This window comes from Cavia porcellus, unplaced genomic scaffold, assembly GCF_034190915.1.
Source record: "Cavia porcellus strain 051 isolate PalLab524CR breed Dunkin Hartley unplaced genomic scaffold, mCavPor4.1 scaffold_17, whole genome shotgun sequence".
Lineage (NCBI taxonomy): Eukaryota > Metazoa > Chordata > Mammalia > Rodentia > Caviidae > Cavia > Cavia porcellus.
In genome coordinates this window covers 70,460,727-70,481,481 of record NW_026947500.1, presented here as the reverse complement: position 1 = coordinate 70,481,481, position 20,755 = coordinate 70,460,727, and the positions used below count along the sequence as shown (strand labels likewise).

Below are 20,755 nucleotides of genomic sequence, written 5' to 3'. Positions count from 1 at the left end.
CCCCTCCCCCACTGTCACAGGTGATGCAGCAACTGTCGTGCAGCCACCTGCTTCCTGAGCCAGCGAGGCGTGACCAGCCAGCACGGAGACAGCTTACACCCCAGAGAAGCACTGCATACCGTCACCGCACGTCCCCACGCATGCCACGGGGGGAGCACACGCAGCCTGGGCTGCGCCCTCCCCCCACGACAGCCTCTAGTAGAACTCCCGCAAGATGGCAAGTGTGCCGCAGGGAATCGAAGCCCATCTGAGATCACAGGCGGAAGGCCCAGGGCCAGGCTTCACCTGGCATTCACCTGTTTTGTTTTGTGTCCTTTTTTTTTTGTTTTTTTTTTTGGTGAGGGCATCAGGAATCAAACTCAGGGCTCACACTTGCCAGGCAGCTGCTCAGCACTGAGCTCCACCCATGGCCGCGTGTGTCCTTCCCACAAGAGTCTGGCCATGCAGTTCAGGCTGGCCTTGAACTGGAACCCATCCTCCTACCTCAACCTCCCAAGAGCTGGGAGCACCGTGCCCCACTACTTGGTTTTTTATTGTTGTTTGTATACACACACACACACACACACACACACACGAGTCTCCCTATGTGGCTCAGGCTGGTCTCAAACTCACTCTACAGCCAGCATCAATTCCTAATACCAAAAAAGAAACTATAATCAGATTCTTGAATACCTAAAGAATACTTAATCTGCAGCATTTTGGCCAGGCATGGTGGCCCAGGTCTGTAATCCCAGCACTCGGGAGGCTGAGGCAGGAGGATCACTGTGAGTTTGAGACCAGCCTAGGCTACAAAGTGGCTCAAGGACAGCCTGAACCGCATCGTGAGACCCTGTCTCAAAAATATAGCCAAGTATCATAGTACATACCTCTAATTCCAAAACTCTGGGAAGCTGAGGCAGGAGGATCAAAAGTTCCAGCTGAGCATGAGCTGAGCACGGCCAACTTATCAGCTAAGACTATGCCTCAAAGAGTAAAAAGAAGGCTGAGGGCTGGGGAGTCAGCTCAGGGCATCAGCGCCTGCCTGGCAAGTGTGAGGTCCTTGAGTTTGATCCCCGGTACAAAAAAAGAGAGAGCTGAGAGGGGCCAGGGATTAGCTCAGTGGTTCAAGCACTTGCTTTGTAAGCGCAAGGTCGTAAGTTGGATCCCCAGTACCAAAAAAATAAAAATAAAAATAAAGGGCTGAGAATGTGCTTCAGTGGTAGCTCTCTTCCCTTCCATGCACAAGGTCCAGGGTTCAATCTCCAGTACCACAAAAAAAATAAATAACAAAATAAAACCGACTAGACTAGACGAAGAAGACAGGCTGGGACTGTAGCTGTGTGAAGGCCTTGTTTTAATTTAAGAGAGAAGAAGAACGGCACTCGGGAGGCTGCGGTAGGGGATGGTGGTGAGTTCAAGGCCGACCTGCGTTACAAAGTAAGCTCAAGGCCAGCCTGAACTGCACAGCGAGACCTTGTCTCAGAAAGACAAAAAAGAAGAAGAAGATGAGCAAAACACCAAACATACTCCTCTGTCTCCAGAGCTTAGTGACACTGCAGCACATGGCCCGCTGGGCTGGCTCACCTGTAATCCTCGCACCTTTGGTGGCTACAGCAGGAGAATCCCAAAGCCAGCCTGGGCGACTCAGCGAGACCCCATCTCACAATATAAAAAAGGCTGCAGAGTATCTCAATGCAGAAAAAGAGGGCTCCATCTCCAGGACAAATTACAAGGGGGCACATGGTACATGCTTGTAATCCCGGCACTTGGGAGGCTGGGGCAGGAGGATCACTTGTGAGTTTGAAGCCAGCCTAGGCTTAAGACCTCGCCTCAAAAAAAAATACAAGGCATAACTTAATACTAGGTGCTGAAGACGAAACCCAGAGCCTCAGCTGTGCTGGCAGCTGCAGCCCAGCCGTGACCCAGTGTTTAGTGTGCGTCAGTTCTGAGCGCTCCCTGAACAGCACCACACCCCGGAGCTGGCACTGCCTCCTCCACCAGTGAGCCCTAACAGAGCCGCCTCTGCCCCCCTCCACCGAGTGCCCTCAGCCTAGCAGCACCTGGTGGCGGTGTTCAAAGCCCGTTTGTCCACTGGGTGAATGTGGAAAGAGCCCAGGTGGCTTCTCGAAAACCTTCAGGGCCCACTGTTCATGTGCTCAGTTTCCAGTTGTGTGACAGGTGACAGGGTCCCTCTGTGCCATGGCAGCCCTGAGGATGGGGGCCAAACACAGCTGGCCCCTGAGGACTTTCAAGGTGCCAGGAAACAGCGTCTCCACCCCTCCAGGACACCAGGAGGGAACTGGCAATACCTTGCCTCAATCAAGAGGCTGGCTTGCGAGCCCCTCGGGCAACACACCTCAGCCCTCCTGCCCAGACACACCCAGGGAGGGCGTAGGCACAGGCTTGTTTGTGGGTGCCCCCCCAAAGTTTTGAGGGTCCCCAGGAAAGAGTAAATAATAACTGGACACATCAGATCCTTCCCAAGGACAGGAAGCTTCAAGACTGCCCTACACCCCAGCTCGAGACCAAACGCCCTGCTCAGAAACCCACACACCAGCCTCTGAAGGGGCCAGACGCCAAATGACTTGGGGTAGCACCCAGAGGGACAGGTATTAAGTCTTTAATTAGATAGGCACTGATTTGAAACAAAATAGGAGCCGGGTGTGGTGGCATAGGCCTGTCACCATAGCTGAAGCAGGCAGACTGCCATGAATTTGAGGCCACCCTGGGCTACAAAGTGAGTTCAAGACCAGCCTGAACTACACAGTGAAACCCTGCCTCAAAACAAAGACTAAAAAAAAAAGAAAAATAGCACATCAAACTTGGCATTTCACCCTAAATTGTTGATTAGCTTTTTAAGTAGTTGACTTAGTAATCTCAGCACATGGGAGATCAAGGCAGGAAGATCATACCCAGTAAGAGACCAGTCTGGGCAATAAAGTGAATTCAAGGGTGGCCTAGACGACGAAGCAAGACCCTGTCTAAGAAAATCTTTAAAAAAATTTTAAATAGGACTTGAGGCACATACATATAATCTTAGCACTCAGGAGGCTGAGGCAGGAGGATTACCGTAAATTCAGAGGCTGGCCTGAACTGCATAGCGAGACCCTGGCCCGAAAAGACAAAAAAAAAAAATTGACCCAGACTGGGTTGTGGCTCAAGGACACGGACACGCTGCTTCACCCGCATAGGGTCCTTCTACTCAGCAGCTGTCTGGCAGCTCCCGAGCCACCTCGGCGGGCCCTCACCACCACCACCACCACCACCACCACCACCACCACGGAGTGGCGTCCTGCTGGCACCTGTCTCAAAGGTGGGGCAGCTCCTGATGAGAGCGCTGCCAGAGGCCCAGCTAGGTTTGTGGGCTGGGGAGCTGGGCATGGCCAGGAGGCCCGCACCACCATCGGGACCCCCTACTACCACCCACACAAACACCCCATCACAGAGGAGGGTTGGGAAGCCACAGCCAGGACAGTTCCAAACAATGACAGGGCCTGGGGTACGGCTCTGGGTGACAGCACTCTCGCAGCCTGCAAGAGGCTCTGGGTTCAACACCCAGCACCACAAAAGGAAAGAAAAACAGAAGGCAACCAGCGATTATCGCCTGCAGCCCTGCGCCACGGGCCCGCATTCATTCCACACACCTCTGCTTCGGATCCGCTGCGTGCTGGGCCAGGGTGCCCTGTGGCACAGCAGGCACAGTTTCTGTTCCTACGCCACCAGGGATGACAGTCACACAGTGCAGACCAAGGTGATGTGGAAATGGGACACAAGGACACAAGTTCTGTCAAGGTGGGCGTGGGCAGGGAAAGTGGAAACAGGAGCCTGGGCATCCGTCCTGATCTGGGGTGAAGGTCCCCTCTCCTTCATGGCCAGAGGGCTGAAATGGCTCCTCTGCACATCCCCAGTGTCACCCTAACAGAGAGGATTAAATGCCAGCACACGGGGCTTTGCTCCCCCCATCACTGCCAGGTCTCCAAGACTGTGATGAGGTACAACCCTGAGGGAGCCAACCAAACAACACCAAAAGGACTCAAACATTTGCCAGCAATGGCAGCGCCCCCCACCAAAAGCAATAAAGCCATCAAAAGACATGGAGGAATCTTAAATGTCCCTTGACTAAGTGTGAAATGCTAATCTGAATCTGACACAGTGGCACACACCTGAAATTCCAGCACTCTGGGGAAACTGAGGCAGGAAAGTCCCAAGTTCCACTCCTAACCTGATCAATTTAGCAACTTAATAAGATCTTGTCCTAAAGTAAAAAATAAAAAGTGCGCAGGATGTAACTCAGTGTGAAGACACCGTGTTTAATGCTACTTATAGCAACAAATTTTTTTAAAAAATAAGTATTTGCTCACCAATGAAAGAGGAGATGGAGCAGTCAACAACAGATCAGTTACCCCCCCTCGCTAGAAAGTATTTTATCAGCTTTCACCAACTCCATTTGTGAAATTATCCCCCTTTCACAAAGGCAAACTCCAGCGGTTCTGATACAGTAAGCCCCTTGGACAAGGTCACACAGCTAAGTGACAGACAGCGCCAGCAATCCAACTCCTGTCCAATCTGTCAATTCAAACTGCAAACTTGTTTCCCATTCCCATTCCCATTCTCTTCCTCTCAGCCCTCTCCCACTTTCCCTAAGGAGTTACTGAGGGGAAAATCAACACTGTTCTGATCAGCACACTCACTCACTTGCAAGGACTGGGTTTTAAACAAAAGCTTTAATCTGGGGGGGAAAAAAAGAACAAAAACTCAAACTGGAAGGGGAAAGGATGCGAACAGAAAGCACAATGCTTTCAACTGCGAACAGTTCCCTCCCTCTGTCCGCCCTGACTTGCCGACCCCCGCCCCCACTTTTGAGCAAACATTTTGAAGTCACTGTTGGCGAGGAAGTGGGAAAGTTATTTATCTTCCATTTCAAATCTGGGATCGTACGATTTTTAATAAAATTTTAGGCTTGGAGATCTTAGAGGAGCTACTAGTGATTACGTCCGGGCGACGCAGGTTACATCTGAGGTTTCTGCTACAAGGCTCGACTCCACACAACCAAGCCAGCAAAGCCCAACGCCTGGTTATTGTTGTAGCTGTGGCCCGAGAGAAGGCGAACGGAGCGCCGGGCGCCTGGCCCGCTAAAGGGGGGGTCAAGATTTCTCCGGGGGACCCCGGCGAGAACGCGCGCGGCCTGCATGCGCCTCGGCCCCACACCCGGCCACCCGTGGATTCCGTAGCCGCCGCGGCCTCGCTGAACTACGGCCTTCCTCGCGCGCGCCGCTGCCGGCAGGGTTTCTTGACCCTCGGGCGCCGCCGTACCCCGGCCCTGCTCTGGGCGCCGGCGGCCCCCTCCCCCCTCGGCGTCCCGGCTCCATTCAAACCGATCTCCCGAGCCCCGCACCGCGCTTCCCCCGTGGCCCGCGTTTCTTACCCGGAGCTGCTGGCACCGCCGCCTTCTCGGTACCGCCCCCAACCCTCCGCACAGGCCGGGGGCACAGTGGGCGTCTCACCTCTCCTCACCAAACAAAGAAGCTGAGACCGCCGCGGAGCTACTAGAAGCCTCGCGCGCGCGCCCGCTCTCCTCGACCGCCCCCCCTACGCGCCGCCCGCGTCCCCGCTGCGCGCGCACTCGCCACCTCCCCCCTCCCCCCTCCACGGGCGGCCTCTACAACTTCCGCCACCCGCCGGGCCTCGGGCGCGCGCCTACCGCCTTTCCGCTCTCCTCGCGCATGCGCGTCCTTCGCTCGGCTGGGAGAAGTGGGTGGGGCCCAGAGGGAGCATGCGCACACACGCGAAGCGAGACCGATTTGCTTTTGCGCACTGAGGTCTCGGTCCTCGCACAGCCCGTCCTCACGCCTGCGAGCATGCGCAGAACGGGCGCCATTGCGGTGGCGCTGGGGATTTGGGGGAAGGGACTGGACGGGCCTGGGTCCTGCGGGAAGCGATGGGAGGAGGACTCTGAGGCTCTAAAGTGGGCACCTGGGCTCCTCCGTGAAGACCAGGACCCGATAGACTCAACCGCCTGGCCAAGGGCGAGTTTGGGAGCCTCTTGGATCCTTGGCCTAGAGTGGGAGATCCGGTTCTGCGAGGCCAAGTGGGGCCTTAGGTGGCTTTTTTGCAGTCCCTGCTGAGTGCCATTAATAAGTTTGCCTAAAATGTATTGACCTGCTACCACCGTACCCGGCCGCCTTGGAGCTCGCGATCTGTTAGCCGGAAGATAAAATGCACGGTGTGTGAAAGGCAGACTGGGAGGACCATGGGAATTTTAAATAGGACTGCCAGGAAACGGCTGGCTAAAAAGACATTGGAGTATAAACACACAAGCAGGGAGGGGTAGAACCCTTTTTAAGTTTGACTCGAGTTTTTAAAATATTTGACCCCCAAACCAGGCGTGGTGTCGCACACCTGTAATCCCAGCACTCCTGAGGCTGAGGCAGTGGGGTGCTGTGAGTTTGAGGCCAGCCTGAACTACACAGTCCAAGACCAGCAAGATCTTAATCTCAATAAAGAAAAGTATGGATGCCTGACTGTAACAAGCACTCTCCACGTTACCCGACTTAGTTTTTCTTGTTGCTGAGACAACATACCCAGTACCCAAAGTTAAAGGAGGAAAAGTTCATTCAGCTCAGAGTTTGTAGAGGTTTCCGTTCATAGTTGGCTGGCTCCAGGGCAGAGTGGCGTGGCAGAGAGACATCACGGGAGAAAGTGACATCACAGGAGCAGTGACGAGGGGTACGATAGCCTTCTTTCTGCTCCTTATATTTTTATCCAGGATTCCCGGCTGGGGGTTGGAACCCTCACATCCTGAATCCCAGCATCCACCATGAATCAACCCCAGCCTCACAGCCTCGATCCCAGCAGCACACACCCTAGATCCAGCCACCTCCAAAAAGCCCCATCTATGACTGCATGAGGCTTTGAGGGGCTATCTAGATACAGGCCGTAACACTTGTGTTACAGGACAAAAATCCCTGCTTGAAGGAGAGGGGTTGCTCTTAAAAGGCCAGCGAGAGCCACCAGTTCCAAAACACCAATCTAGGAGATAAGCAGTGTTGGAAAGCAGGAAAGGAGCTTTGATCAGCTCGGTTGCAATGGGAAGGATGGATAAAGGTGTTCAGGATCTGCCCAGCAGCTGACTTGCTTTGGGGTTTGGTAGGAAAGGCAAGGATTGTGGGTGTTCTGCTTAGGGCACAGCCTAGGCACTTAGGGTCTCCGGACTTTTCTGCTGAGGTTCTGGGGCAGCTGTCTCAGCTGGAGTTCTGTTCCCACCATGAGGTGACAGTGTCTGCCTTGGGAGGCAGCCCATCTGAAGGAACTGCTCCCACTTGGGATCTGTGAGGCTCTGCTGTCCCAAAATACAAAATCACTGCGTGTTTAGGACAATGACTGGTATCTTCCAGGGGTCACCTCTGCAACTGGACCATACCAAGGCTGGCCACTGGGTGGCTCTGAAAACCCTAGATATCAGTGACTGCCTCTTAGCATGTCGGTGTCAGAGCAAGACGAGGTGAGCCAGGCAGGCTCAGGGCTGGTGACACACCTGAGTGCACACCGCAGCAGGAATCCAAGCCATGTGCTGCTTAGCGACTGCCTTCCTGGGGTTTCCTGTTTTGTTTCTGAGATAGGGTCTCACAGTGTAGCCCAGGCTGGCCTTGAACCCTCGGCTACCCTCCCGCTCCGCCTCCGGAGTGTGGGGATCAGAAGTGTGCAGCATCAGTCTGGACTTGGTAATAGATACTTTTATTTACTAAGCTTATTGGTACACTTTAGATACACGTAATGACTGCATTCATTCATCGTAGGGAATGTGTAGCTGTACATAACAGAAGTTGTCCCCCCTCCCCTCCCTTCCCTTCCACGCCTCTTCCCTTTCCTACTGATCAGTTTGTCCCTGTCCCTTCATTTCGTCCCCCCTCCCGCCTCACTAGTTCCCGCTCCCATCTGGACATTGTTTTCCTGGCCCAAAATACCAGTTACACATTTTGATCCTTACTTACTTTCAGTTTCTCACACCAGAAAAATAATGCAGTATTTACCATGCGTCCAATGAACTTCACTTAGAAGAGGACGGGGGATCTAGCTCAGTGGCCTAAGTGCCTGCCTGCAAGTACAAGGTTGTGAATTTGATCCCCGGTAACAACAACAAAAGAGTGTGGCCTCAAGGGGCATCCATTTGACTAGAAATGTCTCAAGCTTATCCTTCTTTATGGCACAGTAGTACTCCCTTGTACAAAAAAACCACAGCTTCTTTATCCACTTGGCAGTTGATGGGCATTTGGGCTGCTTGGTAGTAGATATTTTTAAACACTGTATTTGGAGAACAAGAGATGGCCTCCTGCTGTGTTTATGCAAAGCACCGTGCCAGCCTAGCCAGCTGGGGTCTTCTCACCTCCAGTCCCAGGCAAATGCTCTGCCATTCAGCCACACACCCTCAGCCCTTTTTTCTCTTTAAATTTTTATTAGTGGGCTGGGAATATAGCTCAGCAGCATAAGCACCTGCCTGGCAAGCACAAGGTTGTGAGTTCAATTCCTGGTACGGATAACATTTTATTAGTTTGTGTTGGTGCTCAGTGGACACATTCATTGTGGAGAGTTGGTACAAATACACACTAAACCTCAGTCCTTTGTCCTCCTACTCCTGCCTTCCCTTCCATCCCTTGGGCCTGGGGATTTAGCTCTGCGGCGTAAGCGCCTGCCTTGCAAACAGGCAGTCGTGAGTTCGATCCCTGGTACCGATAAAAAGGAAAAAGACAAAAAAAAAAAAAAAAAAGACCAGCCTGGGCTACAGTGAGACCATCCCAAAGACAAAACAAAAAAGAATCCGGGAAGACGAGAGGGACGGCTTCTTCTGAGTGAACCCACCTCCTCCCAGCCACGCAGCTGTAAACCCCGTCACCCACTCACCTCCCAAGGGGCCCTGCTACCAGGACCCACCTCTTTGGGGGACATGGAGACAGAACCCTAACACCCTCCAAGGGTTCAAGTGCTGGAAGCTCAGATGAGTTGAGGGAAACCTGGGTGGCTTAGTCTGGTGTGGAGGTGCGCATCTGCCTCCTCAGCTCTTTAGGAGGCTGACGCCAGGAGATTGCAATTTTGAGTACAGCTTGGGCAATTTAGCAAGACCCTATCTCAAAATAAAATGGATATAGCAAATGAGAGGTTGTGAGTTCGATCCCCGGCAAATAAAATGGAGAACAATACATACAAGGGGGTTGGGAATGTAGCTCAGGGCAAAGGCCCCACGTTCAGCACCCAGCATGAAAGACTGAGAGAGACAGTGTCTAGGGCAAGGTCTTAAGGTCACCGGGTAGCCTTGGAAGGGACTCCAGTTAATCCCCGGTGTCACATCCTGTCTGCTCTCTTATCTTGAAACAGGTTCTAGCTGAGTTGTCCGGGTTGGACCCCAGTGGCTGCGAATACAGGTGTGCTTCACCTCTGACCACTTGCTTACTTTACTGTTTACAAGGGGCAGGGTTTTAGCTCAGTGGTGTAAACACCATACTGGCAGTCGAGAGGACATGGGTTTAATCCGGTACCAACAGACGAATACATTTACTGCCGGGCTCCCGGTGAGCACACCCCACAGCACAGGAAGTCCGGAGCAGGCGTGCCCTTGTGGGACCCCAGGCCCACCTTACCCAGCAGGCCCCTTCTCTCCGCCTGGCTTGTTCTCCTTGCACACCTTCTGAACCAGCAAAGCCTTGTGGGAGGCATCTGAAGGTCTGTAGCAAAACGGATTGTGCCATCCTGACTGGTAGCTTCTCTAGCTACAGTGGGCTTCCCCAAAAGCCGCCTGGAGATCTGCACCATCAGAAAGCTGGACACAGCTGGGGGCGGCACTGCACACCTATAATTACAGGACTCAGGAGGCTGAGGCAGGAGGACCACTGCAAGTTCGTGGCCAGGCTGGGTTACAAAGTGAGTTGGAGGCTAGACTGAACTACAAGGTGAAACTGTCTAAAATGTAATTAATAAATAAAAATAAAAATAGCAGGGCTGGGGATTTAGCTCAGTGGCATAAGTGCCTGCCTTGCAAGCAGGCAGTCGATAAAAAGGAAAAAGACAAAAAATAAAAATAAAAATAGCATGCGGTGGCACGTGGCAGCAATCTGAGCATTTCAGTGGCTCAAGAGGGTTACAAGTTCAAGGCCAATTGGGCTGCATAGCAAATCTGAAGCCGTCCTGGGCTTTACGGCGAGATTTCATCTCAAGAATAAAAAAAGCAAACCAGGCCCAGTGACACCTTTAATCACCGCACTTGGGAGGCTGAAGCATGAGGATCGCTAAGAGTTTAAGGTCAGCCTAGGCTACATACTGAGACCCTGTTTCAAAAAATAAAAAAATAGGGGCTGGGGATTTAGCTCAGCGGCATAAGCACCTGCCTTGCAAGCAGGCAGTCGTGAGTTCGAGCCCTGGTACAGATAAAAATGAAAAAGACCGGAAAAAAAACTATATAAACAAAACATAACGAGAAGTGGGGATGTAGCTAAGGGTCCTCTGGGATTCATCCCCAGTATTGGAAAAGGAAAAAAGGTGCGGCCTCTCTGGAGAATATTACAGCAAGTCCTCAAAAAAACCGCACATTAGGGGCTGGGGATTTAGCTCAGCGGCATAAGCGCCTGCCTTGCAAGCAGGCAGTCATGAGTTCGATCCCTGGTACCGATAAAAATGAAAAAGACCAAAAAAAAAAAAAAAAAACCGCACATCTGCAGTCGCCACGGCACCCAGCAGAGTCCAGGGCCGGCTAGGGGTCGCACTGCCCCACCCAGGCCGTCGCTGGGTGCCCCCGGCTCCGAAGTTCCTGTCACCAACGAAGCTCACAGCCTCCACGCTGTCCCGCCGGTGTCACGAGGCCACCGGGGCTTCCGGTCCGCGGCTCCCACCCACTTCCGGCCCGGGGCGGGAGAGAATTAGGCCCCGCCCCGCGGAGCCAGTGCGCAGGCGCGAGAGGGCGCCCACGGCCTCCGCAAGCAGCGTAGCGTGCGCTCTCCGCGCGCGCCTTGCTGGTCCTTTTGTTGCGCTGGGGGCGAGCCCGGCAGTGCCTGTGCTGTGCTGGCTTCCCCTAAGAGGTCGGAGGTCCGTTTATTTTTTCTGGGGGGCGGAGGGTTGTTTTCTGATAGGACCTCGGCTTGTAATTCAGGCTCTCCCTAACTCACGTAGCCCAGGCGATCCTGCCTCATCCTCCGGGATGCTGGATCACAGGCATGCGCCACCGCAGACGGCTCGTTTTTTATTTCAGTTTAAAATTTCTGAAAGAACTTGCTAGTGAAGCTCATACATCATTTTGTTTCTAGTGTGCAGCAAGGCAGAACTTGCTTCTGACGTCAAGGCCTCTGGAGTTTCTTAGGTCCCCCGGTCACACTGGCTTCAACTGAAGTGCTTGTCGCGGCTCACCATTCCCCTCCCTCACCCCTTCAGTGGCCCCTTGATCACTTCCACTAGGCTCCTCCAGCTCCTTCCTCAATCACCATCCTGGGGGAAAGCTCAGACCCAGCCTCTCCAGAGACGGCTGAGGCCTCCCGGTAACAGGGGAAACGCGCTCTCACGCCCTCTGGTGTTCACTACGTGCCACGGGCTTGCCAGAAAGTCACCTCCCAAATGCTCCAGATGGCCCTCTTTAGAGGAAGGGCCAAACTGTGGAACAGACGGGCAAAAAACAACACAGGGGCTGGGGATTTAGCTCAGCGGCATAAGTGCCTGCCTTGCAAGCAGGCAGTTGTGAGTTCGATCCCCGGTACCGATAAAAAGAAAAAAGACCAAAAAAAAAAAAAAAAAAAAAAAAAACACACAACGCAACTGTGGAACAGGCAGGCAATACACAAAACCGAACACAGAAGCCCACCAGGAGACACAGGAGAACTGTCAATGTCATTTTACTAGTGCAACTTTATTTGGTATGGGTGGCACAAAGTCCAAGAGGCTAAGGCAGGAAGCTCACGGCCTGGGCAACTTAGCAACTTACTGAAACCCTGTCTCAACAGAAACACTAGCGAGCCAAGGATGGAGCTCAGCGCAAAGGGCCCTGTGTTCCGCCCTCGGAACCAGAGGAGAAAGAGCCGATCTGAGTCTATGTATCTAGAGCACACCTGTCATTCCGGCACTCAGGAGGCTGAGGCGGGGGAACACCGCTAGACTGAAGCCAGCCTGGGCTACAGGGTGAGCTCAGGACCAGCCTGCACTGCACAACAAGATCTTGTCTCAAAAAACAAACTAAAACAAAAAAAGAGCTTATTGGGTGACTCCAACTATGTAATGCTGCAGAGCGAAAGGCTGGGGAAGGGAAAGCGAGCCCCAAGTGAGCCCCACGGCAGGCAGGCAGGCAGGGACGCAGGCGCTCCAGCGCCATCCCCACTGGGCCGCGCCCCCCCAGGGGGTATTTTGGGACTCTGGTATTTTGGATCTGGTCCATCTGCGCACAGGGAAAGCAAGACCCGCCGGCCTGGACTGCACCCGACACCCACGCAGGCGGCCCTGTGCGACCCCGCTCTGCGATGAGCGCCTTGCGGGGCGGCCCCAGCTCGCAGGGCCCTGAGGGATGAGGCGGTGCCAGGGCCCACCCACCCCCCACGAGATGCACCTCAGGGCCACAAACCAGGTCCCTGCTGCAGACGAAGAGTCAAAACCAGATGTGAGGGGCTGGGGATTTAGCTCAGTGGCATAAGCGCCTGCCTTGCAAACAGGCAGTCATGAGTTCTATCTCCCGTACCGATAAAAAAAAAAAAAAAAAAAAACCAGATGTGATGCCAGACGGTGCTTCCATCCAGAGGCTGGAACAAGGAACTATTACAGTGAGAGACACTGTCCCTTAGTCCTCCCCTGCCCAGTCACTTGGCCCATCCTTTCCATTTGTTATTTCTGAGCGGGGCCTCACTGTGCAGTCCAGGCTGCCCTTGAACTCACCCTGTACGCTGGCAGGTCACACCGCTTCCCTGCCTCGGGTCCCCAGAAGGACAGCAGCCTGGAGCTTCCCGCTAGTACAGGGCGGGGAACAGGCCACTCTCTGAAATGGGTCTCTGGCGCCCTCTGCTGGCTTTTCTAGTCCGCAGCAGCAAGGACAGCCATTTGTGCAGTAAGGACTGGGGGTGGGGAGCCCACCTTTGGTCTGATCCGCAAAGTCTCATCTAGAATAAAACGTAGATGCTGGAGCGCAGCTCAGCGGGAGCATCTACCTGGCACGTACACAGCCCCGGGTTCCACCTCCAGCCCTGCCGGAGAACAGTTTAAGGGACAGTGGAAACCTGTAGGGTGCTGCACAACCGTAATCCCAGCAGCTGGGAGGCTGAGGCAGCTCTGCCGGGAGCTCCAGACCAGCCTGGGATATACTATCATTCGGGAGGCTGAGGCAGGACGATCGTTGCGAGTTCCAGTTCAAGACCAGCCTAGGCTACAAAGTGGCTCAAGGCCAGCCTGCACTGCATAGAGAGATCCTGTCTCAAAAAGACCAAAAAAGGGACTGGGGATTTAGCTCTGTGGCATAAGTGCCTGCCTTGCAAGCAGGCAGTTGTGAGTTCGATCCCTGGTACCGATAAAAAGACAAAAAAAAAAAAGACCAAAAAAACCAAAACAACAACTCCCCCCCACACACACACACACAAAATCCCCAAACCAAGGCCAGGTGAGGTGGTACATGCCTGTAATTGCAGTGCTCGGGAAGCCAGCCTGGGCCGTGTAGTGAGTTCAAGGCCAACCTGAACAGCAGAGCAAAATCCTGTCTCAAAACAAACAAACACTGGAAAAAGAAAAGCAGACCTGGGGATTCCTGCGTCTGGGTCCTGAGAGACACTCTATTGTTCTCTGAGGCTCTGAGGCCTCCCGCCCCCGCCCCCCCCCAGGGCCTCATGATCACTAGGCAAGTGCTACACACCAAGGCCCCTTAAAAACTGTTTTAGGGTCTCCTTAAGGTGGTCTCAAACTTTTGGGCATCTTGCCTCAGCCTCTCAGTGCTGGCATTACCTGTGTACACCACACCTGGCTCCACCTTTCACAGGCTGAGCTGTGGGTGCAGGGAGCTCAGAAGTACATGGGGGTCCCCGTGCTGAGCACCAGGCCACCTACTCCCCCACCGGCCCAGCAGCACCTCCCCTGCGGCCTTATACCCAGGCTGTCTGAGTTACTGGAGAGGTGGCCAAACACAGTGGACTCCGGCAAGAGCAGCCAAGCTGCTGGCCAAAGATATGTCATGGAGATTGCAGGCGGACGAGGCACCACAAACCATGCTGTGAGCTGGGTGTTACTATTTGGGGGCACCACTCTCACCTCCACAGCTTTTTGTCGACTTGGGTTTCTGCAGGAGACACCCTTGGGTAGGAGTCAGAGTGGCATTTAGTAACTGACGTAAGCAATCAACGCGTGCACCCCTCTCCCAATACTTTCTGTGTTACCGGGGCTGAGCCCAGCTCTTTTCTGAGATAGGACCTCATTAAGTCGCTTACGCTGGACTTGAATTGCAATCCTCCTGCATCAGCTGCCCAGGGTGCTGGGACTACAGGCATACACCAGCGTGCCTAGCTTGGTCTTTTACTCTCACTGCCATGTTTTTTGTACGTATTGAATGTTTCCTGCACTGAAGTTCTATTTATGGCAAATGGTGGCCGTACTCAATGAATTCTGGCAAAGGGGACTGCTGATGTGGCTCTGTGTAGCACCTGCGCGGAGGCCCTGGGTTAAATTCACAGCCCCCTTCGCCCCACTGCACGCACACTTTGGGTAAGGTATTAGTATCAAATGCAGTACTGTACCACAATTTTTCTTTTTCTTTCTTTGAGACAGGTGCCCAGTGTTGTTTAGGCTGGCTTTAGACTCGCTGTGTAGCCCAAATTGACCTCAAACTCTTGGCAAACCTCCGGCTTCAGCTTCCCCATTACTGAGATTACAGGTGTGGGCCACCATGGCCAACCTGCACCACAACTCTACTCTAAGGACTAAGTCACAGGGCTGGCAGGCAGAATTTCAGTGATGGATCTCCCACACTCTTGGAAAGAATAAACTTTCTCAACCTCAGTTTTTCCTCTGTACGTACAAACTCATACCTCTCCTGCCTCAAAATAAAAGATTTAAAAACTACCGTGCGTTCAGTAAACCCACATTAGGAATGAAAATTTCAAGTGCCAAAAATTAAGCGGCCAATACATACACATAAACATCATAGGGCAGTGGCCAGGGGCGTAGCTCAGTGTGGTTAGCAGGGACAAGCCAGATGGGTTCATCCCCAGCACCATGACTAAAGCAAAACCAGCTCCCCCCAATGAAAGTATCACGCCAGAGATTCCTGTTTCCTTTCCTGGGTTTACCATTTAGCAACAGGCTACCCAGATGACAGAGATGGTCTCATTCCCCAAATACTTTAGCTTTGTTGGTATGATACCTGCAACCTAGCTAAGTACCAGTATCCTAACATCCTTTTACACGAAATTCTGAGTCCATATAAATTTTTTTTTCTTCTTGGTCTGGTTGAGACTGGACCTCAATATGCAGTTCAGGCTGGCCTTCAGCTCACTTTGTAGCTCAGGATGGTCTCAAACTTGCAGAGATCCTCCTGCCTCAGCCTCCCAAGTGCTGGGATTACAAGAGTGCACCACCATGCCTGGGTAGACTATATAAATTTTGAGATCAGTGCATGCTTTACAGCCTTCTAAGCTACCTTCAGTAACAGTCAATACACATATGGTAAAATCAGGTTATTTTTTTGCCATCTCTCTCAAAACCAAATATTCATATGTCAGTTTCTGGGTTTAAATTAGTTACATCACAGGGAAGCTGGGTGAAAGATGTCCCCTTATGTTACCAGTTTCATGTGAGACTAAAATTATTACAAAATAGTGTTTAAAAACACTGAAACAAAAACATTATAAAAAAGGAACAAGAGGACTTCGGGAGTACGGGGACTATAGCTAAGTGGTACAGCCCATTCACAAGACTCTGGATTTGGTCATAAGCACCAAAACCTAACCTAGGCAGAAAACACCCATAAAAGACAAGGGGGTTTAGCTCAGCGGCATAAGCACCTGCCTGGCAAGCGCAAGGTCATGAGTTCAATCCCCAGTATCAAAAACAAAAACAAAAAAACCCTACAAGACTAGATCCCAGAAAGCCAGGCACAGTCGTGCAAATTTGTAACCGGACACGGTCAAGTACCCCAGCTCTCCCTAACTCTTATGTCAAGGGAGCTGTGAATTTGATTTAACATGGAACAGAGGGGGAAAGAAAGGTTTCTCAAACTTAGGACAACCCAGCGAGGGATCATTCCACACGCACGCAGTGTGTCTCAGGGTTACTCTCGCCAGCTGCACCTCCTGGGGTGCACGGTCTACCAGTGGCTCGGAGGCCACTCAGGTCTGCAGCTTCGCTGGTTTTCATCTGGCGACCTCCGACTGCACTAGCGACTCGGCCTGGCTCAGGGCGAGCTGGTCCTTCTTTTCCTTCTGCAATACCTGCTCCTCCCACAGCGCCTGGTCCACTTGATCGTCGGTGAGCACGACAGCCTTGTACTTCTCATCGAAGAGCCGCTCGTTGACCTCGGAGTGCAGCTGGTGAGGAGCCACGACGCGCAAATGCGGGGGCAGGTGGAGGAACTCCTCGTGGTTGATGTCGCAGTCGCGCATCCGGGCCCCCAGGACCCACCAGCGGCCCACGAAGCCCACGTCCAGGATCCGGCCGGGAAAATCCACCCAACGGGGCTGCAGGTAGCGGCAGCGGGCACGGTAGAGGCTGGCTTGGGCGTCGAAGGGCGCCTCGTACACGAGCGAACAGGGCCCCAGGTTCACATGGCGCAGGCACCCGCGGCCCCGCAGCCAGAGGAGCCGCTGCAGGAAGGACTCGGAGTCTCGATTGCGCGTGGCCGGCGCCAGCAGCAGCAGAGTCCCTGACGCTTCAAGCAGCGCCTCCTCGAAGGCCGTCTCGCTCGGCGCCAGGGCGCAGCAGGCCACCACACCGCCCAACAGCCCCGAGTACAAGGCCGCGCGTCCTGGCCGGGCCCGCGCCGCCGCCGCCGCGTCCCTGCAGGCCTCGGCGTAGTCCTGGAGCAGTGCGCGCGCCCAGGCGCCTGGGAAGGAAGAAGGGCGATGAGAGCCGTCATGCAGCTGCGCCCACCCACTCTGCCATCTTCCTGCGCCACTCACCTAGTCGCGCCCACACGCCCGGCTTCGCAGCCGCCGCGCTACTCTCCTCTCCACCTGTTTCTCTGCGACCTCGGGTCCAAAAGCGTTTCAGAGCGGCCGCCGCCATCCTCTTCCGGCCTGCGGTCCACTCTCCGGACAGAAACGCTGTCATCCAAAATAAAACGCCCGGGATAACTCTTCTAAGCCAGCCCTAAAGCTGCCGGAAGTGGTTTCCTACCGGAAGATAATAGAATACGGGCCGGTGCCGGATGTTGCTGTGGTTTTAGTCCAGTGGACGCTAACGGGTAGGCGGGCTGCGCAGGCGCAGAGCGCCCTGGCCACGCCGGCTAAGGTAGCCTCAGGTGAGAAGGCGCAGAGCACCCGGGGGCCGAGGCGGCGAACTGAGTATTCCCCGTGGGTGTTGCTAGCCGCGGGGCAGGACTCGGGCTGAGAGGGTCGCAGAGGGGCGTGGGCCTGACTGGCCTCTGTCCTCAGCACGGGATGCGGCGACTGCCCTGAACCAGCATGGCCGCGGCTGACGAGCTGGCCTTCCACGGTGAGTGCCGCGCGCCGCGGCCGCAGACCCGCTTTGGTTTTTGAGGGTCGATCTCTCGGGGTAGCCCAGCCCTGCCTCGAGCGCCAGGCGAGCCTCCTGCCTCAGCCTCCCGAGTGCCAGACGACAGGCGGCCGCGCCAGCCCGCCCCGCTCCCGGGTAGCCAGAGCCCAGCCGGGACTGGCGACCCAGGCCTGAACCCGCTTGTGCCCCGACTCACCCCGCAGTCCTCAGCCTCCAGCGTCCGGTTAGGAAGAGCGCCGCGGAGCGAGGCCCCCGCAGCGGGGTCCTGTGGGCGGCGGGGACAGCGGGGGTGAGCCGAGGACGGTCAGCCTCGCCCTGACCCCAGGACACGCGGGTCCCGTCTTCCCGCACAGAGTTCGAGGAAGCCACCAGCCTCCTCGCTGAGACCCCAGACGCTGCCACCAGCAGCAGGAGCGCTCCGCCGAGCTCCCCTGGCCACGTGGCGGTGGCCGTGGGCCCCGGTGGCGGCTTCGGAGCGGAGGAGGAGGACGAGGAGCAGGGTGACAAGGCCGCGGTGAGTCTCCGCGTCCCGCGGCCCCCAGCCAGGCTGAGGGCGGCGCTGAGACCGGTGCTGTCCGCAGCTGCTGCAGCCGGAGAGGCCGCCGCCCGGGTTCTGGACCTTCAGCTACTACCAGCGGTTCTTCGATGTGGACACCTCCCAGGTGAGCTGCAGCCCCGCCCGGGTTGGCGGCCTGCGAGGGTGGGGACCCCGCGGATGCACGGCCGAGCAGGTCGGGGCGCGATCACCGAGCCGGAGGAGGGACCGGGAGCAGGTGCGGAAGCTGCGGGCACAGCCTGGGGCCCCTGGCGGCAGGCTGCTTGTCTTGGGATGCAGTCCTGCCAGGTCGCCTGCGCTGGCCTCAAACCCGAGCTCAGGAGTCTGTCTCAGCCTCCTAGTGGCTGGGCGCCAGGTGCCCCCAGTGTGCCCCGCTGTGAGCTGTGTCACAGTCAGCAGGGGTCTGGGCTTTCTGGGAGGTGGTGGGGAGCCGTGGAAGGTTCCAGGTGGGACGAGCACACACGGAAGAGACCTGCTCGAGCCCCGGGCCAGCTGGGTGCCCGTGAAGCCGGGCACAGAGGACAGGACAGACTCGGGCTGGGAGTGGGCTTGGTGCCCCAGGAGCCGCCCGCGAGCCAAGGAGGGAGGCGGGGCTCTTCCGGGCAGTCCACGGGCGGAAGCCTGGCACTGGGCTCGGCCACAGGTCCTGGACCGGATCAAAGGCTCACTACTGCCCTGGCCTGGCCACAACTTCGTGCGGCGCCATCTGCAGAATCGGCCCGATCTGTACGGTGAGTGAGGCGGCAGCGCTCCGCTCCGGGTTCATTCGGTGACTCATGCAGCAAATTCGGGCTGAGCGCCAGGCCCTGCTGCCCAGCTGAGCACACGCTGCTCACTCTTGACACTGACACCTGCACTCCCTTTTGGGGGACAGAGATGGATAGTGGCCGGTGACGGCCAGCTGCCGCCCAGATGGGGGGGTGGGGAGCACTGTCCTGGACACGGGAGGTGAGCACTTGCTGCCAATGGGATGGGACGCAAGCGGAGAGCACGAGGTCCCCTCAGCGGCATGGCTGGCTGCTATCAGAGGGCTGGAGAGCAGTGACCGGAGAGGGTGGCGTGGGCGGCAGGGAGCGTGCCTCACCCGGGACCCTGGCCTGGGCCTCTCCTGTCAGGTCCCTTCTGGATTTGTGCCACCTTGGCCTTCGTCCTGGCTGTCACCGGCAACCTGACCCTGGTGCTGGCCCAGAGGAGGGACCCCTCCATCCACTACAGCCCCCAGTTCCACAAGGGTAAGGGGGCAGGCTCACCCGGCGGCAGCCGCGTCTCCAGGCACAGAGGTGACTGCCTCCTTGTCCCCCAGTGACCGTGGCAGGGATCACCATCTACTGCTACGCGTGGCTCGTGCCGCTGGCGCTGTGGGGCTTCCTGCGGTGGCGCCAGGGTGTGCGGGAGCGCGTGGGTCCCTACAGCCTGCTGGAGACCGTGTGCGTGTACGGCTACTCGCTCTTCGTCTTCATCCCCATGGTGGTGAGTGGGGCCGGGCACAGGTGGTGGCGGGAGCTGGGGGAGGCGTGCACGGTCACCCACTGCCTGTCACCCCAGGTCCTGTGGCTTATCCCCGTGCCGTGGCTGCAGTGGCTCTTTGGGGCGCTGGCCCTGGCCCTGTCCACAGCTGGGCTGGTGCTCACGCTGTGGCCCGTGGTCCGAGAGGATACCCGGCTGGTGGCCGCGGCCCTGCTGTCCACGGTGGTGCTGCTGCACGCGCTGCTGGCCCTGGGCTGTAAGGTACAGGCGGGTCGGGGTCCGGGCCGGGCTGGGCTGGGCCGGCTGGCCGGCAGCGCCACTGACGCCGCTGTCTCTGTCCAGCTCTACTTCTTCCAGCCACTGCCACTGCAGCAGGCGGTGCCTCCCGCCCAAGTGACGCCGGAGAGCCCGCGCACACCGCCGTCTCCTGCCCTGGCCCGGTCTGCGGTCACCTCCTAGGAGGCCTGGCCGCCCGGGGAGCTTGCGCTCTGCTGCAGACACGAGGACCAAAGGCACCACCGACCCGGGCAGACTTTTCTTACAAAGCAAACACTTTTATTTTCTATGCAAAGGTGATCCAGAGAATTTATATAAAGGCAGGGAGGGCAGCCGAGCAGGGAGCTTCCAGGGCAGCTTGGGGGACACAGCCAGGGACCCCGCGGAGGGGCGGGGCATCTGAGGGGCCCACCCTGCCTAGGGCACACGAGTGGCCTGGCCCGGCCTGAGCCCCGCTTCGCAGATTTGGAGATGGGGTGCTGGGCACAGACACCGCCTGTTCTGGGACACACTGTCCGAGTCCCTCTATTTTCTTCCTTTAGGGGAGGGGTGGTCTCTGGGAGCCAGGCTCCGACGAGGGTCGGAGTGGGCAGGACAGCAGCGAGGGCACAGGACGGGATGGGACGGGACGGAGGTGTACATTCAAGTGTGAGGTGACCCCGGGGCGCCGGGCCCGGGCCGAGAGGGGCTGCTGGCTGCGCCCGGCCGGCCGGGTTTCTCAGAGGGTCTGTGGCTTGACACTGGTTCTTTTCGTAAAAAAATAAAATTAAAAAAAGCAGCATGTCACGCCCTTGGTGACCATGGTGGCCT

General features: G+C 56.0%; 3 protein-coding genes across 6 annotated transcripts in view; 1 reads left to right on the top strand and 2 right to left on the bottom strand.

The window, feature by feature from the left end:
• The window catches only part of Smarca4 (SWI/SNF related, matrix associated, actin dependent regulator of chromatin, subfamily a, member 4), an 82,197-nt gene extending 76,637 nt beyond the window's left edge, over positions 1–5,560 (bottom strand). For all 3 annotated transcript variants that reach the window (XM_063228679.1, XM_063228678.1, XM_063228677.1), the window contains exon 1: positions 5,405–5,560. The gene's annotated coding sequence lies outside the window, so the exon portion shown is untranslated. The remainder of the gene's footprint in view (positions 1–5,404) is intronic.
• Positions 5,561–11,839: 6,279 nt separating this feature from the next.
• Positions 11,840–17,241, bottom strand: Timm29 (translocase of inner mitochondrial membrane 29). The gene is made up of 2 exons (XM_003461238.5): positions 17,091–17,241; positions 11,840–17,014 (listed from the first exon to the last, which is right to left on the bottom strand). Exons 1-2 carry the CDS (start codon positions 17,239–17,241, stop codon positions 16,326–16,328), a joined length of 840 nt encoding a protein of 279 aa, XP_003461286.2. The 3' UTR covers positions 11,840–16,325.
• Positions 17,242–17,269: 28 nt separating this feature from the next.
• Yipf2 (Yip1 domain family member 2) lies at positions 17,270–20,726 on the top strand. 2 transcript variants are annotated; one of them, XM_063228695.1, is made up of 8 exons: positions 17,270–17,431; positions 17,565–17,625; positions 18,000–18,160; positions 18,228–18,933; positions 19,318–19,434; positions 19,506–19,672; positions 19,748–19,930; positions 20,012–20,726. In XM_063228695.1, exons 2-8 carry the CDS (start codon positions 17,595–17,597, stop codon positions 20,126–20,128), a joined length of 1,482 nt encoding a protein of 493 aa, XP_063084765.1. In that variant the 5' UTR covers positions 17,270–17,431; positions 17,565–17,594; the 3' UTR covers positions 20,129–20,726. The 2 variants fall into 2 exon arrangements, with proteins under 2 accessions (XP_063084765.1, XP_003461302.1); XM_003461254.5 differs by having other exon boundaries at positions 17,413–17,625; positions 18,228–18,308; positions 18,846–18,933.
• The last annotated feature ends 29 nt before the right edge of the window (positions 20,727–20,755 follow it).

Excerpts from the sequence above, each read along its gene's own strand:
- Timm29 (XM_003461238.5), bottom strand. The coding sequence starts at position 17,241 with ATGACAGCGTTTCTGTCCGGAGAGTGGACCGCAGGCCGGAAGAGGATG. Across the intron at positions 17,015-17,090 it reads GGGCGTGTGGGCGCGACTAG|GCGCCTGGGCGCGCGCACTG; the intron begins GTGAGTGGCGCA and ends CTTCCTTCCCAG.
- Yipf2 (XM_063228695.1), top strand. The coding sequence starts at position 17,595 with ATGGCCGCGGCTGACGAGCTGGCCTTCCACG. Across the intron at positions 18,161-18,227 it reads AGCAGGGTGACAAGGCCGCG|CTGCTGCAGCCGGAGAGGCC; the intron begins GTGAGTCTCCGC and ends TGCTGTCCGCAG. Across the intron at positions 18,934-19,317 it reads GAATCGGCCCGATCTGTACG|GTCCCTTCTGGATTTGTGCC; the intron begins GTGAGTGAGGCG and ends CTCTCCTGTCAG.